The sequence below is a fragment of the Triturus cristatus genome, chromosome 6 (assembly GCF_964204655.1).
Source record: "Triturus cristatus chromosome 6, aTriCri1.1, whole genome shotgun sequence".
NCBI lineage: Eukaryota > Metazoa > Chordata > Amphibia > Caudata > Salamandridae > Triturus > Triturus cristatus.
The window spans coordinates 1341491125-1341510851 of NC_140589.1; the positions used below are offsets into that span (position 1 = coordinate 1341491125).

The following is a 19727-nucleotide window of genomic DNA, read 5'->3' on the forward strand; positions in this document are numbered from 1 at the left end:
GGATGACTTGGGTACGGTTATTCCTGTTCTTCTTGGAAATTCTGCAGAGGAATGGTATGGGCAGAAAGATGTTCAGGAGGCCTGAACTCCAATCAAGATGAAAATTTGACATTAGAAGTTCTCGGAGGATGCAAACAGATCTAACTAAGGATCTCCCCACTGCTGAAACAGACCTTGTGCCACCTCCGAGTGGAGATCCCATTCGTGATCTACTAGGCATCTTCGGCTGAGTTCATCTGATTTGGCGTTCAGAGAGCCCTACAGGTATTGAGCCACCAGGGATATGCCCTGCTGTTCCAACCATGTCCGGAGGTGCAGGGCTTCCTGACAAAGGGTCCACAACCCCACTCCACACGGTTTGTTGCAGTACCACATGGCAGTGGTGTTGTCCATGAACACTTGTACCAGCCTTCCCTTGATGGAGAGTAGAAAGGCTTACAATGCCAGTCAGATCATTCGGACTCCAGCATGTTGATTTGGACAAGAATCTGCCAGAGACCAGAGTCCTCTGATCTCCACCTCTACCAGCTGGCTGTACCATCACAGGAGTGACACATCTTTCACTACTGTAAGATCTAGTTGGGGAAGGGAGAGGGGTCTGTCTCAGACCCAATCGTGGTTCATTAGCCACCACTGCAAATCCTCTGCAGCTGCCTACGAGATCTGGACCAGGTCGGAGAGATTACCCTGATGCTGCACCCACTGGAACTTCAGGGCCCACTGCAGATCCAGCGTATGCCATCTGGCATGTGTCACCAGCAGGATGCAGGAGGCCATGAGGCTCAGGAGCCTCATAGTCAGTCTCACTGAAACCCAGGAGAGACGCTGAAATCTCAGTATCATAGCCTGAATATCTTTGACTAGTTGCTCGGGAGGATATGCCCAAAATTGCACCATGTCCAGAACAGCTATCATGAAAGGAAGCATCTGAGAAGGAGTCAGGTGTGAATTCGGCATGTTGGTAGTGAACCCCAGCGAGTGCAGAAGGTTCACCGTATTCTAACGGTGGGAGACGACTTCAACAACCAGTCGTTGAGATAGGGGAAGACTGGCACCTCAGATCTCCGTAGATAAGCTGCAACCGCTGCCATCACCTTGGTGAACACCTGAGGGGCCCTGGTAAAGCCAAAAAGGAGCACAGTGAACTTAAAGTACTCACGGCTTACCATAAACCACAGATAACGCCAATGTGGAGGCAGGAGGGGAATATGAAAATAGGAGTCCTGCAAGTCCAACGCTACAATACAGTCCCCAGGATACAGAGCAGACAAGACCTGAGCCAATGTGAGCATTATGAATTACTCCTTCTTGAGGAAGAGATTGAGAGTTGGAAGATCCAGAATAGGACTAAGGCCCTTATCTTTTTTAGGGACCAGAAAGTAACTGGAATAACGACCACAGCCTACTTCTGGCAACAGAACCTCTCTATGGCTCCCTTGGCCAAGAGAGCTGTGACCTCCTCACGGAGAAGGGACAGATGATCCTCCGTCAACCTTTCATGAGATGGTGGCAAGGAGAGAGGTAGTTTTGAAAGGGAATGAGTAGCCCCTTCGGACAATCTGCAAAACCCACCTGTCCGATGTTATGGGCTGCCAGTGGGGAAGGTGATGGTGAATCCTGCCACCAAGTGGGTGCCCAGGGTGTTAAAGGCTAGGAGGGTTTAGAGGCCGATGCAGTAGGGGGGGTGGTGGACTGACCAGACTGCTGGACACCTGACCCACGAGATCTGTTGGCACCGTGCCCTCGGCCACTCAGAGGCTGGGGAGCATGCACGGTGCTGTGACTGGATAGGAATTGGCATGGCTGGAAGCCCCTTCTGTAGCCACGAAAGGAGCAAAAGGCAGATTGAGGTGGACGTGGGGGCCACAGAGAGGCCTAAGGACTGGCCGCAGCACGAGAATCCATAAAGCGCTCGAGCGCTAAATCTGCTTTGTCTCCGAAGAGACATTGCCATCAAAGGGAATATCCTTAAGGGAAGCTGGGACATCCCCCAAAAAGTCAGTCCTTCTCAGTCAGGTGTGGCGCCTAAGGGCCACTGTCATGGAAACTACTCTGCCTAGTGGCTTGATTGTGTCAAGTCTGCATCAAATTGTGAACTTTGCCATGTCCCTCCTGTCAATGACAGCTTGGGAGAGTACATTCTGGGTCTCCTCCAGGGCCTGAGGCAGCATTTGTGCAACCGTATCACACAAAATGTGGGAATAACGGCCCAAAAGACATGCAGTATTAATGGACAGCAATGCCAGGCTGGTGGACCAAAACATCTTCTTCCCATATGAATCCAGCCTCTTGGATTCCCTATCCAGGGGAGTGGTAGGGAAAGCACCTTAGGAGGTGAAGGTATGGACCACCTAGCTCTCAGGGGAAGGGTGTTGCGTGAGGAAGTTTGGGTCCCCAGGTGCAGGATGATGGCATAGGGCAATCGTCCTAGTTACAGGAGCCCCTGTGTAGGGTTTAGACCAGGTACCCAAAAGGAAGTCAGTGAGGGCATCATTGAATGGGAGTAGGGGCTCCGATGTGGAACCTCCTGGTTGCAGCACTTCAGTCAACAGATTAGTCTTGACAGCCACCGAGGGTAGCTGAAGGTCAAGGACCTTCCCCTCGACCAAGTCCACCACTTCCTTGGAGTTGCGTGTTGGCCCGCTAGCAGCCTAAGGGACGGCTCCCTAAAAGCCTTCGGGGCCATGGCCTGGGAAATGGAGCATGACTTGGTGCTGCAGTCGACCTCCAGGCACCACAAACAGACTAGGTGCAGGTCCGTCACTGATACCAGTCAGTGACAAGCACCTAAGGTCTTAAAACCCGGCTTGTGTGAAGACATCTCGACACACCAGGAGGCAAGACCTCAAAAACCATCAACAAAATTGCAAAAAAGCCTGTCAAAATACAACAGAGGGGTAACACTTCCCAGGATCAGTGCTGGCTGACGGGTAAAGAAAGAACTGATGTCAGCATACCTGGGTGGTGCCTATTTAGGTTTCACAATGCCACTTCCGGCAATGATGACACCAACGACGGACGCAGAGCCAATCAACACCACCTATGGATGTGTGAGGTACTGCTCACAAAAAAATCTTCCAGATACAGTCTGATGCCTGAAAAAATTCAAAGGTAAGGAATCTACAGCTAGAAGTCTGTATCAGATAGGTAGCTTTATTAGAAAATATCGAGAGAAAAAATCACCTTTCTCCTATTTACCAGTATGAGACAGAACAAAAGTATTAGTTTCAAACATTAAATGCTTCCAAACAAAATAAGTGAAATTTAAAAAATACCTTTCTTTTAACGAACTTGTCCCAATAGTTGTTAGGAAAGGATCTGAAACATATAAACAAATCTGATCATTATATAGTTCTAAGCAACAACTGAGCAATTACTATATAAAATGCATAAAGACTGGCCCGTTGCTAAATTTCACCTTTTCAAACAATTCAATTTAGTTTTGTGAAAAACAGAAGAATCAGTACAAACATTACATTACAACCCACAATAGAGATATTTTCAGATATGTGTCCTTTTATGGAATTTTGCGAATGCGGGATATCTGCCAAAATGAGGACGCTTTTTGGCGAAGTTCCCACATCAGCCAAACTCTGATCCCACAGTTTCGCTATACGATATTGTCAATATAATCCACTTTGTACATAAAAGAAAGCGCCTCCTACAGCTCATAAGTAGCAATAACTGAGAGAGCACTCAAATATTCAATAATGTCATACGATATAAAAAGATAATACTGTTACCTCGGGTCATGGTAAAATTCCTTCTACGAAAAAAAGACGCTCATTTCACCATTGATATTTATAAGCAGAAATCATAATTTCTTCTAATGGCATGTCAAATGAGTAGGTAAGTCCATTGGGAATATTGAGGTCAATGCGTCTCAGACAAAATACAGGTGACAGTTGATAGAGCGCTTACAGCACTCTAAATCGTATGGGTGCACTATACTCATGGTTGAAACGCACTCACATGTATTTTGTCGTTTGCAGTGCTTCAAAATTATTAAGATGCATTTATTCATGTTATAGTAGCACTGAAGTGTAGTGTGCACATTCAAGTAGGATTTTACATGTATTAGAGACACTTATAATTCCTGTATGTGTAATGTGCAGGATGAAATTATACTCGTGCGTGTATACTGTGTTTAGTTTAAGTTGCCTGAATAGTAGGCCCAAACTGTAAGTTGTTTTGAGTTTCGTTTCTCCTTGGTTGCTCATGAAATAAATAAATGAATCCCTTTTGTGCTCGGAGACTGTGTGTTCTCATCCTACTGCAGGTGCAGGAATTCGGCCTCGTTATTCTTAGATTTAAGGAGATACCCGGAATGTCTTTGAAGAATTCTGGAAGGCAAGAAGGGAGGACTCCTTTCGTGCCTGGCCTATCTGAAACCCAAGGCCACTGGAAAACGAAGAAAAATTAATTAAAGCTTCTGTGGAAAGCTACTGAAAACGTAGTAATTGAAAGGTTTACCATATGACGTATTGTGGGTTGAACATTGTCTTTTTGTATGATGCGTAGGGACAGATTCGGGGGACTTCTGCTGATTCTCGGAGGAGAAGGAGCATCTTAGAGTGAGCTCCATAGCCTTAAGCTATGAGACCCATTTTGACGTGAGTACTCTTAGGAAATCAACACGTGCTGACACCTTTGGGGATATGACATAAGAAAGATTGGTAGATCTCTCAATTAGAGCAGTGTAGGGAAAGATTTCTTTTGTTTTGTTTTCTTCTCAAATGAAAAGAGAATTGGACTCAGCTTCTATTCTTTGCTGTATTTTGATTTTGGAGTTTATCACTTTATACATTTTATGCCGAATGAATTTCAAAGCCCTACTTTGTAGTCTCCCAGACTCCTCACTGGTGCTATATAAGTAATTTAAATGACACAGCACACCTCAACAATGGGATAAGATATGATCTATGGTTCTGAACAATTTTTATTACACTTGCAAAATTTGTGAAATTTGCAATCTATTTCAGGGAAGAATCTGACTCTTTTAAAATATATCACATAGAAGACAGGTTGGAGCAGAAAATGTCTCACAGGAGACATTTTTTCCTTGACCCAGTCTCCTTGCTCCTATACTGCAAGACATTTGAATGCATGATTTGCCCTTATGATTAATTATAATGCAATCTCTCGGAAAAGTTATTTTGCAACATTTTATTAAGTTTTGAAAACAAAATATTTCCATTTCACACACTAGTAATATGATCACATCGACCACAACCTAGTGGAACTCTATTGGCTCAATTTGCCTGCCTGCACAATCTTCAAAGCAAACACAAGGAGATGATGGACGGAGCACTGAAACCTTTCAGACACTCACCCCCAGTCACAGATCTGGGTTGAATCCATCAGTCCCTGTTTACTGAGTTAGCTTATATTCGTAGACTCAGCTCTGTATTAATTTTCATGTATCTATATACTTCGATACTGAGGTGTGTTTATATTAAATTATTTTTGGCCTTATAATAAATCCACAAAATTTAAATTCGGAGTCTGTGGTCCTTTAGAGTATGACTACATTGCAACTATAACCATGAATTGTTTACTCTCCTCCACCACTTTTAGCAAGCAAATAAAAGACCATCAGTCTTAACTTTAATAGAGAAAGCAGTGAATACAAATAGGTGTAATCAAATGGTAGCATAGGATGGTTTGCTTCTAAAAAGGTTGGGGAGAAAAGAGAAATCAGGAGTAGGATCGGAAGAACATTAGAGTTTTGGACACGGAGTCGACGACGGCGAAGATGATGGAGGTTGGCGGATGCTGACGGTGCGGCGGAAACAGTGGTAGCGTGAGTATGAAAGGGACTGTGTGGCATATTAGATTGCAGTGATGAATTAATTGTGTGATGTCTTGCGAAGTTGAAATGCAAGTTGAGTGATTGTGGGTTTATCGGTTTACTGGTTCGGACACATGCATATCAGGAAGTTTGGTTAGCGGACTCAGGAGAAGTCTAAGATCCCGGGATAGTTTTGTATTTGTAATTGTTGGATCAATTTTGTGGGTGTTGTGAAGCGCTATCGACGATTCACTTATGATAGGAAACTTTGTGTGAATGCAGGAGTACATCATGGTAGAAAGCCTCAGGTACCGGGGGTGGACTATGGCGAAGAGTGATCAATGCAGGTCGAGGGTCACAGCGGACAAAAGTTCTTTCAAGAGTGTTCTATCAATCTTTTAGTGGATGGATAATTACTTGTTTAATGTAACTGTAAGTTATTGTGACTGTGTTAGGAGCAGTTACTTGGTTTAATAACTTGTGGATAAACAGTTACTTGTAGTGCGAATGTGTGAGTGAGTGTACGAGGTGAAATTGTAAAGGCCGGTGAGTCGCTGCAAAGAGTGAGCAGTAACATCAGTGCGTGCCGCGCTGGGATAGGTCGGTTGGTGTAACGCCGCGCTGGGATTGGTTCAAGTTCGTCGGAAGTTGAATAGTGAAATTCGGGTTGCAAATAATTGATTTTCATGATGTTTTTAGGTGTTGCGAGATCTGTGCAGAGGCGACACAGGGGTGGTGACTCGAGTAGGAGAAGAAGCGCCACCAGAGGACTCCCCGGCACATTATATGGCAACAAATGTAGGACTACATACTATAGTGTGGCTTCAAAATTGGCATAAAATTACAGAGAAAGAGGGTGAATTGGCTTTCCCTCGCTATGGGACATTTCGTATGGCGGAGCTGTATCAGCTGAGGGGAGTGATGTCTTCTCTGAAACCTCGGCCTAGACCAACACAATTTGAGGCATTAGATGCATGGATGTGAGCAGCAATAGTGAAGAGAAGAGAAGCTTCACAGGGAAGAATGAAGAAAACAATGAAGGCATATCATGATGCCAGATGGGATGCACAGTTGAAGAGATGTAGAGTAGACACCATAGAGGGCGAACGATTGCATCCATTCAGGCTGTTAGAATGACGGTCTGGAGGAAAGAGTAAGACAGAAGAGGAAAGTGATACAGTTTTCTTGATAGACTGCTAGCAGAACGTCCTCCATCTTGTGACTCTAGGACGGAGCCAGAGCAGACACAGCGAACAGAGGAAACATTAGGAGTGGGACAAATGGGTTCAGAGGGCCGGACAACTGGAGTAAGAGGGAGGATTTTAGTGGGAACACGAATTACAGGGGGGTCCAGAGGGATAGGGTACGCAGATCATGAGCCAAATGAAACCACGTGTAATATGTGGTTACCAGAAGCTCTTTCAGTACCAGTTACTATTGGACCTGTGGTTTCGATATATAACCCCAGAGAGAAAGCAGGTGAAAGTCAACAACAAACAGGAGAAGGGGAAGAGACTATATCTGGAGGGAGCCTTACAATGAGTGGAACGGGCATGGCTAAGATACCAGAGGAAGCTAGTAATCCCCTGCCAGCTACAGCTGATCCATCAAGAATGGATAGTGGGTAAAGAACGAAGGCGAACAGGAGCTTTGGCAAATTCTATGTGGGTTCCCCGGTGAGGGAGTCAATGATACAGAGAGATGAAATGGAGATGAGACAAGAAGCACCTAGGGTATTGTTTGGGCCATAGGTTGCGTGTGCAGGCAATCATTGGAGAAGTCGAAGTTTCGAGAGAGAAAGCCGCCCAGTTGGGAGAATGGAGGAAAGTTGTGACAGGGAGGAATTGGGAAGTGAAAGAGATCCGTAAGTGTTACAGGTTGCATTAAAACCACCATTGTTAGATGTAGTGAGATTACAAGCAGAAATAGATGAAGTGATTGAAGTGATTGAAGGGAAGCTGCCATTGGACAGAATTGAAACATATGACCCTAGCGAGTTGCTATTTGGAGCTAAGGATGTTACCAGAAAGGCAAAGCGAGCTCCTGATGCATTGTCACAGTTGGCACGAAGGTATGAGGTGGATCTGACAAAGACTAAAATGATGCAGGGACTCTGCAGATTGAATTATACAGATAAGGAATTGGAAGAGAAGTGAACAACAGGATTAAAGGCACAAATTAGAGAATTGGTGATAGGGATGCGAGCGTGGAAAGAATTAGACAGATGGGAAGAGAGGTGGGCCAAAAAGAAAAGTGCCAAGAAAAGGATAAGAGATACTCCGCCTCCGGGTGGAGGGATGGGACCAGCAGGAAATTTCTCTCTGAGAGAATTACAAAATGGGGCTATATACATGTGCCATGGAGTAGGGGTGATTTAGCAGCATTCACTAATGATTTTCCTCGGCTGAGGGAAAAACCTGCTGACTGGTATAAACAATTAGACCGATTTGTCAAGATTTCAAAGGCGTTATGGATTGATTTGAATACCTTGTTTGATATAGTGGTTCCAGGTGATTTGTGGACTGCATGTAAAGCTTCCATTGATTGGCCCGCTACAGAACCACCAAGAGATCCGGTGAATCATGGTCCTTCACCCGAGGTAATGAAGAAATATGAGCAAGTAATTACCTGGTTACAATCCAAGGTGGCTCCTCAAACAGTTGATTGGCTTAAAATCGATCGTACTATTCAAGATCCAAAAGAGTCGGTACATGACTATTATGAGCGACTGTTAGTGACTTTTAAACAGCATAGTGGATTGGACACAATTGAGCAGAAAGATATGGGACAGTTTGTCTCAAAGTTTGTGCTGGGACTAAAATCTGACATTAGCTTGATAATACAGACACACTTGATATGTTGGCAGAATAAGTTAGTTGACGAAATTCTGCATTATGCAAAATACTGTAGTGATCAGGTGGAATCGGCACAAAAGAAAGTGAAAGATAAGTTGATGTTGGTGCAGTTGAGGAATGCTGAGAGACACGATCTGATGCAAGGGGGTAGAGGAAGTGGCCGAGGAATGAGTCAACAAATGCTTACCCAACCTGGACAGGTAAGAGGAAGGGGAATGAATGCAGGTACAGGAGGTGATTGAGTAGTGAATCAAAAGAAGGTCACTGCGTGTCATTTTTGTCACAAAATCGGGCATTGAAAGCGCGACTTTTGATTGAATCCAGCAAATCAAATACAGAATGAGGGAGAGGGACAGATGCCCAAGACTTTGAAAATCATGACTAGACCAAGGTCCATGTATGGGGGAGGATATGAGCTGCAAGTGCAGATACCTCAGCCTCCAAGAAAACCTACAAATAATCAGGTGTATCATCAGATGCCCTACTTTGAAATCCAAGACAGATTCGACCGAACTCAAGATCCTCATGAGTGTCAGAGGGGGGTGCAGGAAGAATGCACTTTGGGTGCGGCCTTAGAAGTAGATCAGAGTGGACCGTTTGTAGATGCAGAGGTGAATGGATATCCTGTTACCTTTTCATTAGACTCTGGAGCTGCGCGCACCGCAGTAAGGACAGAAGTGGTTCCAAATCTATCCTTGTCAGGAAAATCGATCCAAGTGGTGGGAGTTTCTAATCAGAGAATGACTAACCCGTTGACAAACAAGTTACCTGTGAGAATAGGACCATTCCAAGATAGACACCAATTTGTAGTGTGCAATTCAAGCCCAGTCTGTCTATTGGGGCGAGACCTTTTGTGTAAGCTAAATTGTACTATATCTTGCACTCCGAGAGGTGTGGAGTTGCAAATCTGTGATGACGATGACAATTTTAAAATGGCCAATATGAACTTGTGTGCAGAAATATTTGTGGGTTCTCACAGCTGAGGAGTTACCACAAGACTCAGTTTCTCCGAAAGTGTGGGATTTCCCGGGAGAAGAGATAGGATTGATTCGAGGGGTTGAACCTGTCAGGATACAGATCAAACCAAATGCTGAATTTCCACGAACCCTGCAGTATAAATTAACTCCAGAAACGGTGGCTGGAATAAGACCTGTGATCGTGTCTATGATTGCACAAGGCATTCTCAAAGAGATCAGAGGAAGTTCCTGCAACTCACCTATACTCGGACTGCAGAAGCCTAGTGGCAAGTACAGAATAGTGCAGGATTTGTGCAGGGTCAATGAAATTGTGATTCCATGTTTTCCTGTGGTACCTAATCCAGCTGTTATATTATTTCAGATACCATGTGAGGCAGAATGGTTTACAGACAGATTTATGTCAGGCATTTTTCCCCATACCGTTGCATGAAGACAGCCAGTTTTTATTTGCATTTGGGATGGACAATCGTGTGTTAACGTGGTGTTGTATCTCTCAAGGGTATACAGAACGCCCCTCCATCTTTAGTCAGAGTCTGAAAAAGAATCTTGAAGGGCTGGTGATGCCTCAGAGGTCAGTCCTAATTCAGTATATTGATGATCTGAGAAGGTACTCGCGCTTTGCATTGTGCTATGCGCCTCAATACCGCGCTATCATTTTTTAAAGCTACCCTTATAACTATTTGTGTTTTTCTTAGTTGTATTTTGCCCTGATTTTAATAGGATTTATTGTAACCCCCTCACCTGCACTCTAATCGGTTCCTTCACCGCAGTTTTGGCGGGTCCGGTCTCTGGGGTGGGATTGGCTTTGGGCGCCATCTTGGAGTGGTGGTCACTTTGGGCGCCATCTTGGAGTGGTGGTCACTTTGGGCGCCATCTTGGAGTGGTGGTCACTCTGGGTGGGTGTTGCTGACGAGCGGTCTAGCGCTCCGGCTGAGTGGAGGGACGCCTATTTAAGGCGACCTGCCCTGTGGACTGCCCTGAGAAGGTACTCGCGCTTTGCATTGTGCTATGCGCCTCAATACCGCGCTATCATTTTTTAAAGCTACCCTTATAACTATTTGTGTTTTTCTTAGTTGTATTTTGCCCTGATTTTAATAGGATTTATTGTAACCCCCTCACCTGCACTCTAATCGGTTCCTTCACCGCTGTTTTGGCGGGTCCGGTCTCTGGGGTGGGATTGGCTTTGGGCGCCATCTTGGAGTGGTGGTCACTTTGGGCGCCATCTTGGAGTGGTGGTCACTCTGGGTGGGTGTTGCTGACGAGCGGTCTAGCGCTCCGGCTGAGTGGAGGGACGCCTATTTAAAGCTCCCTCCAACGCGCAGCGGTTACGCGCAGTGGGCGTGCCTTCGCTGTGCCGGAGTCGTGCCCGTCTGCGCCCGTCCGCGCTAAGGAAGCGCGGCTCGCGGCAGAACTCTGGACCTGGCCATCATGACTATACTTTTGAGAACTTATAGTAGAGCCGATCTACTGGCCCTTCGGGACCGATGTATACGCTGCGAGTTTTCGCCTGTAGTCCCGCTGTGTGGCCCATATCATTGTAGGTGAGGTGCTTGGTCATTGGAACCCCCCTCTCTTATACGTTCCTTGGGGCCTGTTATAAAGAGGAAAGGACAACGGGACCTGAGTATCTGGAGCTTAAACGTCAGATCTGTGGTAAAGCACCATCAGGAGGTTTACGACCTTCTTATTGATGGTTCGCCGGATGTGCTTTTTCTGACGGAAACGTGGCTCCAGGACTCTGACTCCTCGATAATTAACCTAGCCTTTCCCCCAGAGTATGCTATTTTCACTTTAAATCGGACGACTAGAGGTGGAGGTATTGCGATGGCCACCAAACGGTGTTATCCCTGCGAGTGGAAAGCCGCTGAACTTTTGGGGTGTGAGGGTGCCCTATTTAAAATAGCGTTTAGTCACCAGTTTACCTTCTCTGAGCTATTAATTTACTGGCCTCCGGGCTGTGACTCTGTTTTTAGGGCTGCTCTTCCTGAGTATATTAGCATAGAGGCACTAGGATGCGCAAATTTTAATGTTGTGGGAGATCTTAATCTCCATTTGGACTGCCCTTCTTTACCCTCTATTAGGAGCTTGAGGCTTTACAGCTCTCGCAGATGATTACTTTCCCCACACATAAAGGTGGTCATATTCTTGACCCGTTCTTCACAAATCTAGAAGGACTCAGAGTTCTTGGTTCCTCCCAGTTGGTCTGGACAGACCACATGCTGGTGAAAACGGCATGCTCTTTGTCTGACTCTCCTTTTCTATCTCAGGATAGACTTGTTCTTAAACGACACTGGAACAAATTAAGACTGGAGGATTTTTACCATCAGCTCGAGAAGGTTCCTTTAGGTCCGCTCACCGATGTCGATTGTGGATACAACTCTTTCTGTGAGTGGATATCTGGTGCCCTCGATTCTCTGATTCCTATGTGTTGGTCCAAGTGTCACCGGAAGGAGCCGAGCCCTTGGTATGACACTTCCTTGGCATCTCTTAAGAGGGCCTGTAGACAGGCCGAAAGATTATGGAGGAAGTCGTACGACCCAGATCTGAAAATATGTTATCTGGCCAAGGTCAAGATTTATCACAGGGCAGTGTGTCAAACTCGCACTTCCTTTTATGCTCAACAGTTTCAGAACTCTGCCAATCCATCGAAACTTATTTTTAAAGTATTAAAGGACTTGATGGCGAAGAGAGCAACTGCAGTGGAAATATGCTCGGACTCACATTGTGAGGGTTTGGCCTCTTTCTTCCATGAAAAAGTGCAAGCCATCCATCGCACTTTCCCAACCGGTTCCCTGATGCTAGAGCAGGTTGGTCGCACCTTAGGTGAGGGGGAATGTCTTTCCATCTTACCCCCCTTATCTCTGGAGGTGTTTGACTTTCTCAGCGCCAAAATCAAGTCTGGATCTCCGGCAGACCCGCTGAAACCGGCCCAACTCAAGACCCTGGCACCGGTTTGCCGTACCCCGGTGCTGTCCTTGATCAACCTGTCTCTCTCTTCTGGAGTGGTTCCCGTTAGATGGAAGCAGGCAGTAGTCACGCCAATTCTGAAGAAGGCGACCCTTAACCCCCTTAAACCTGAAAGCTACCGCCCTATCTCCCTTCTCCCTTGGGCCACGAAAATAGCGGAGGCCCATGTGAATGCCACTCTTACAGACCATCTTGGTAGGCTTAACATTCTCGACCCTACCCAGAGCGGGTTCCGTGCGGGTCACAGCACGGAGACGGCCCTTCTCTCGATGTTCGAGCATCTGCGTTCCGTGCTGTATTCCGGTCGGACGGCGGCACTACTGTTATTAGATCTTAGTGCCGCCTTCGACACGGTCTCGCACGGGATTCTGATTCGGCGTCTTGAGGAGGTGGGCATTTCTGGCTCCGCCTTGCACTGGTTTCGTTCCTTCCTTACGGATAGGTCATTCCAGGTGGCAATCCCGCCCGGTAAGTCGTCATCCTACCCGCTAGACCAGGGAGTCCCACAGGGGTCTTCACTGAGTCCCACCCTTTTCAATCTGTATGTGAGACCGTTGGCTGCGGTCGTCAAGCGGTGGGGCCTGACCATGGTCTCTTACACAGATGACACGCAGCTGGCGGTCACACTGAGTGGGGACTCAGACCTGGAGGCTCCCAGGTTCTGTGATGGTCTGCGGGAAGTGGCTAACTGGATGAATTCCAACTGTCTCCAGTTAAACACCAAGAAGACGGAGATTATGGTGGTTGGTAAACAGGTGGCTTTGTGGGATGACAAATGGTGGCCTTCGGAGTTGGGTGTGACTCCCCTTCCAGCGGCAGAGATAAAAAACTTGGGGGTGTGGCTTGATCCTTCTCTGAGTTTCATCTGTCATACCAAGAAGGTGGCGGCTTCTTGCTATGGCATCATCAGAGGACTTTGACCCATCCTCAAATTCTTTGATGCACCCACAAGACAGCTGGTGGTCCAAGCATCAGTGCTGTCCAGGCTGGACTATGCCAGCTCCCTACTGGCGGGGATAAACCAGTCAGAATTTCTGCGGCTCCAGCGGGTTCAAAACGCTGCGGCCCGACTGGTGACAGGTCTGCCTAGGCGATGCTCGGTGTCCAATACTCTGCGCTCTCTCCACTGTCTCCCTGTGCAGCAGAGGATTAGAATAAGGTTCTCTCCTTTGCATTTAAAATCCTAAAGGGTACTCCCCCACAAATCTTGGAGAAATTGCTGATCCCCTATGTCCCCTCTCGCACTCTTAGATCGCTAGGCCAGAACTTAGCAGTGGTCCCGCGTTTTAAGTTGAGCAGAATTGGTGGCCGCTCCTTTCAAGACCTTTTTATTTGTTTAGTTTATCTGTTGTGTCTCGTCTCCTTTTGTCCGCTTTTAGTGCTGTGTTGTGTTCACCTTCTCAAAGCGCCAGGACGCCCCTTTGCTGGGGCAGCTGTGCGCGGTACAAATAAAAATAACATAACATAACATAACCTTTTGGTCGCTTTAGAGACTGAAGATGCTTGCAGGATCGATACTGTGGCTTTGCTGAATCATTTGGCAGAGAATGGACACAAAGGGGCCCATTAGGATGTAGGGCGGATCGCCACGGTAAGGGTGTCACCAGATCGTATAGAGACGATTCTGCAAATGGGAACTCCGAAAACACAGAAAGAAGTCCGCGTAATTTTGGGAATGGTCGGCTATTGTCGACAGTGGATCCCAAATTTTTCCTTGCAAGCAAAGCCACTGTTGAGATTGACTCGAAAGGACATTAGTGATCCGGTACCATGGGATGATGACTGCTTGAGAGCCGTCTACGAGCGAAGAGAGAGCATATATCGTGCTCCAGCTCTGGGAATGCTGGATTATAACAAGGCGTTTTCGCTCTTTTGCTGTGAGAAGGAGGGATGTGCGTTAGCAGTCCTTGTACAGACACATGGAGGGGCCCGTAGGCCAGTGGCTTACTTTTCAGCTACATTAGATCCAGTAGCTTCTGCGTTGCCCGGATGTCTCAAATCCGTAGCTGCAACAGGTGTCAGCATTGAGAGATGTGAAAGCATAGTGATGGGTCATCCACTTATTGTTTATGTACCACATTCAGTAGAACTGTTAATGACAGGAACCAAGACACAGTATCTAATGAATAACAGACTTAGAAAGTATGAGCAGGTTATATTGGCTTCTGAAAATGTTACACTGAGACGTTGTACTACCTTGAATCCGGCCACATTGTTACCTGTTCCGCGAGAGGAAGAAGAGGATTGTGAAGAGCATGACTGCTTAGATGTTACTGAGCTATCTACCAAATCCAGACCTGACATTGTTGATGAACCTCTGCCTGAATCTTATTTGATCCTTTTTGTCGTTGGTTCATGCTTAAGAGACAATGAAGGGTGTTTGAGAGCAGCGTTTGCTGTGTGCACCATCTTGGGGGTGGTGGAAGCTGCCTGTTTGAAAAGAGTATATTCTGCTCAGGTCGCCGAAATTATTGCTCTGACACGTGCTTGTACCATCTCGAATGGAGTCCGGGTGACTATCTATACGGACAGCCAATATGGGTTTGGAGTGGTTCATGATTTTGAGCAGTTATGGTCACAGAGGACATTTTTTGACGTCCTCAGGGTCCCTAATCCGTAATGGAGAATTTGTGCGCCAATTGTTAGAAGCTTTGCAGAAACCTAAAGAGATTGCAGTTATCAAATGTGCAGCCCATGGGAGGGGAGAGTATTTTGTTACAAAAGGAAATAACTATGCTGATGAAGTAGCTTGTTTTTGTGCTATACATGTTTGTGTTGTCAATGGAGAATATATAGGAGAGAGCACAGAAGAGACCAAGCTCAGCATGATGTTAGCTGTAGCCGATACTTGGGATGAAGTAAAGCGGCTGCAAGATGAGGTCTCAGAGGAGGAAGCTGCATCATGGGTTTGAGTAGGCTGTGAAAAGAGAGAGGATGGCATTTGGGTGTCGACGGATGACAGAGCAGTACTACCCAACTGCTTATTGAGCCCAATGGCAAGGCAGATTCACGGAGCAGTTCACCTTGGGAGAGGTGCTAGGGTGCGAGTGTGTAGGCAAACGTGGTTTAATCCATGATTTTGCATGAGTGCTGAAGCAGTGTGTCACAGGTGTGTTACGTGTCAACAAATGAATGTTGGAAAGAGAACTGTAGTTGCAATGAGTCACATTGGAAGATCAGGAGGTCCTTTCAATAGGATACAATTGTACTTTATTGAAATGCCAAGGTGCAATAGGCTAAGATATGTTTTGGTGGTGGTGTGTATCTTTTCACAATGGGTTGAGGCATATCCAACTAGACAATGTGACAGTCTCACAATGGTAAAACTACTCTTAAGGGAACTGATACCACGTTTCAGATTTCCGACCTCAGTGGAGACAGATAGAGGAACACATTTCCATAATGAAATCATGAAATTGTTGTGTACAGCTTTGAACATTGATCAGAGATTGCACTGTAGTTACAGGCCTGAGGCATCTGGTCTTGTAGAACAGATAAATGGCACAATCAAGATGAGGATGTCAAAAGTTTGTTCGTCAACTTCATTGAAATGGCCAGATGCACTGCCATTGGTGTTGATGAGTCTGCGTAGCCCTCCTGATAGGAGGACAGGGCTCTCTCCCCAGGAGATATTAATGGGAAGAGTTATGCGATTGCCTACAGTGCCAGCTACAGCATTGATAAACATCACAGATGATTTGGTATTGGATTATTGTAGGGGACTGGCTGATGTGGTTAATTCTGTGTCCCACCAGGTCGAGGCTGCGACTGCATCCACCTCGAGAGACCTGCTGCATGATCTTAACCCTCGTGACTGAGTGCTGGTCCAAAAGCGCGTGAGGAAGATCTGCCTTGATGCTCACTGGCGAGGACCATACCAGGTGATTTTGGTCACAAGTACAGCTGTGAAGTGTGGAGGATTGCCAAACTGGATTCACGCTTCGCATACTCATCGAGTTCCAGAGCCTGTGGAGGAAACTACTCCCCTTGTTCCGAGAAGAGCGACCGAGGGTTCAACAGATAATGAAGGAACAGGTCAGGTCGTTAGCATTTGTGATGAGACTGAACAATCAACTGAGCAAGAAAAAAAAGATCAAGCTGTTTCAGAGTTGAGTTCATAACCTGAGCTAGACGAGATTGCAGAAGTGAACTTTGAACCAGATCAGAGTGAATGGCCTGGTGCAGAAGGATCAGATCAAGAGGAAAAGAGGAGAAGGTGCTGAAGCAGATAAGTGGCCAGAAAGAAAGGAAAGACTAAACATAAGGCTTTCATCTGAGAAAAATCTTGTGCCGATTCCTAAAACATCTGAATCAGATCAAAGTGAAACCGAAGAGAGACCGGATGGTCTAAGACGGCCCAGAAGAGATAGAGTACCGTCTCAAAAGTACACATCTCCTGAGCGAACATACCTGGCTGCAGATGCAGAGACCGAGGAATTCTGGGAGGTTGGGGACTGGCACAGTGACTAACGGAGGCGACACCCTATCGATTGATATACAGTTGCTTTTACCTGGAGTTGAGGCTTTCGGAGTCCTAACACTGACAGTCCCTGATCCACCAAGGCTGAGTGGTTTAAGGTTTTTAATCCTTACTCAGGTTGTTTTCCCTACCTTTGGTCGACAGCCTACTGCACAGGAACTGGGAGAAATTCGTGCAGAGATTCTACAGCTTGTTCTTACCATACTTGGATCTAATATCACTAATGATGAAGTTTGAACTGTGAAAGAAGAACTTATTAGGCTTTAGAAAGAAGATAACCTAGGCCCAAGTGGAAGAAGATTTAAATTAGGGACTTTCAGTAAAAGAAGAACTGAGGGCTAGGGCTGACCACATCTCTACAATAGGTTTAGTACTATTGGACTGAATATTGCAACAGTCGAATTTGACAAGAAAATTAAAAGACATTGCAAATAACAGGATAAGGCAAAGAAATGAGGAGAAGAGACTTTTGTTGATTTCATTTCCGCCTCAAAACCAAACAGTGGTTCAAAAATTGAATCTGTAAATTCAGGACGCAAGCAGAAATGCATAATTGGTACCCTTATTGCTGTGGTGCATATTATCATAACTGTGGTGATTGTTACATCTTTGGTTGAGTCTCAAAATGCTGTAGGGAAGGGGGAACAGGCAACACTTACCCCACCAGTCTCAGATTTAGAAGGGGGTGCATCCGCAAAGGATAAAGAGATGATCAAGGAAACTAGTCGGATGTTACACGTAGATTTGTCAAAAGGTGATTTCACGCTGAATGCATATGCTCGTTTGTTGTATGAGTATATTGATACAATGGAAGTGAAAGACTGTTATGTGTGCGTGCAACTGCCAGCATCAGTAGAAGAAGGCATTCAATATCATCATTTACCCGTGACATATGGCATCACACGTAGTGTGTTGTTAAGTATGTTTTATAGTAAGGCACATTTTGAGTACTACTTCTCAAATTTTGATGTGGTACTCTCAGAAGTTCCAGTTCTTAAGTACCTAAATAAATATGATTACTATAAGGAGGTAGAGAGGATGTCTAAGTATTTTGTGCCTACTATTACCTTAGATACTTCTTATGCCCATAGACACAATTTGACCTGCATGTTATCTGACATCGAAAATAAGTTTGTAGATCAGATAGAAGATCGGCATAGGCAGACCTTATTTAGACCAGATCCGAAGCATAAGGTTATTCCATGGAAACAGGAAGAATTAGATCATAAGGCAAAGGAAGCTCTGGTCCAATAGCTTTAGACTTTAAGCAAAAAGGGAAACTGTGTATTAGACACCCGTCAACATACTATGACAAGATATTTGTGGGTGAGAGTGATTGTGAACACATTTTCTTGATTGAAGAGTCGATTAGAAAGGCGCTATTGGATAAATTAACGATAGTGCCAAATGTGTATTTTGTGTGTGGAAAAAATGCTTATGTGAAATTGCCTAAGAATTGGTATGGTACATGGTTTTTGGCTGTGGTATTTCCCAAAATCTTCCATGTGGATGATTTATGGCCTTTGGAAGGAAAAAGATCTCATAGAGGAAAACGTGGTGTAAGCGCGGGAGAGATTGTTGGGGATGTATTTGGAGCCATGATGCCTAGTGTGGGTGTGATTTTGAATGATGTGAAAATTAGAAAATTGGCAACGTTGGTGGATAAGCTCTCTATAAGTACGGCCCAAATTCTATTACTTGTTGATGGGGAGATGGTTTTGATAAGGGCTATGGTTCTTCAAAATTGTCTTGCTTTAGATGTGTTATTAGCAAAAGCCGGAGGAGTCTGTAAATTAATGAAAGTTCAACAGTGCTGCACGTATATTCCTGACAATAGTCGGGATATAAGGAAGTACATTAGTAACATTTCAGAGATACATCAAAATTTATAGAATCTGGCTGCCGATGGACTTTGGGAACAAATTGGTAAGGGATTTGGAAAGGTTGGAAGCTGGTTTGGTAGTCTTGGAAAAGGAATAATGGGATACATCTTGAAACTTATCATAATAGCTGTCATTTGTATAATTGTACTATTGGGAGCCATCATGGCTTACAAATGGCAAAAGGCACGACATAATGAGAATTCTTTGCAAAAGCGTGAGCAGCAATTATGACAACTGCAGGACAGTCATTATCTGCACCTTAAGGGGTTAGAAAGATTTAGACAGGGATGGCAAGCTACAACTTCTGTTTAGGTCGGTCTTTTCTACAAGGAGAAAGCTGTGAGAGGATAGAATGTAGACGTTATGACACTAGTCATAAGAGGGGGAACTGATAGAGAGCTTACTGCACTCTAAATCGCATGTGTGCACTATACTCATGGTTGAAACGCACTCACATGTATTTTGTCGTTTACAGTGCTTCATAATTATTAAGATGCATTCATTCACTCATTGTCCAATCCACCATCCTTGCCCGGTTGGACTATGCGAGCGTCCTATTATTAGGCGCTAACAAAGCCGAAACAACCAGGTTTCAGCGAATTCAGAATTCAGCGGCCAGGGCAATTGTAGGCCTTCCCAGAAGGTGCTCTGCTAGAGCCATCTTACAAAGACTCCACTGGCTCCCGGTGGAAGCCCGCATTCAATTTAAGGCACTTACCATTGCTTTCAAAATCCTTAAAACTGATGGCCCCGAACTCCTCCGATCGCTGCTAA

General features: G+C 45.4%; 1 protein-coding gene across 1 annotated transcript in view; it reads right to left on the minus strand.

Moving 5' to 3' along the window:
* RYR2 (ryanodine receptor 2) overlaps positions 1-19727 on the minus strand; it is a 3458987-nt gene that overhangs the window by 194636 nt on the left and 3244624 nt on the right. Inside the window, exon 94 of the mRNA XM_085612346.1 lies at positions 3276-3318. Coding sequence (XP_085468472.1) covers positions 3276-3318 — 43 coding nt within the window. The remainder of the gene's footprint in view (positions 1-3275; positions 3319-19727) is intronic.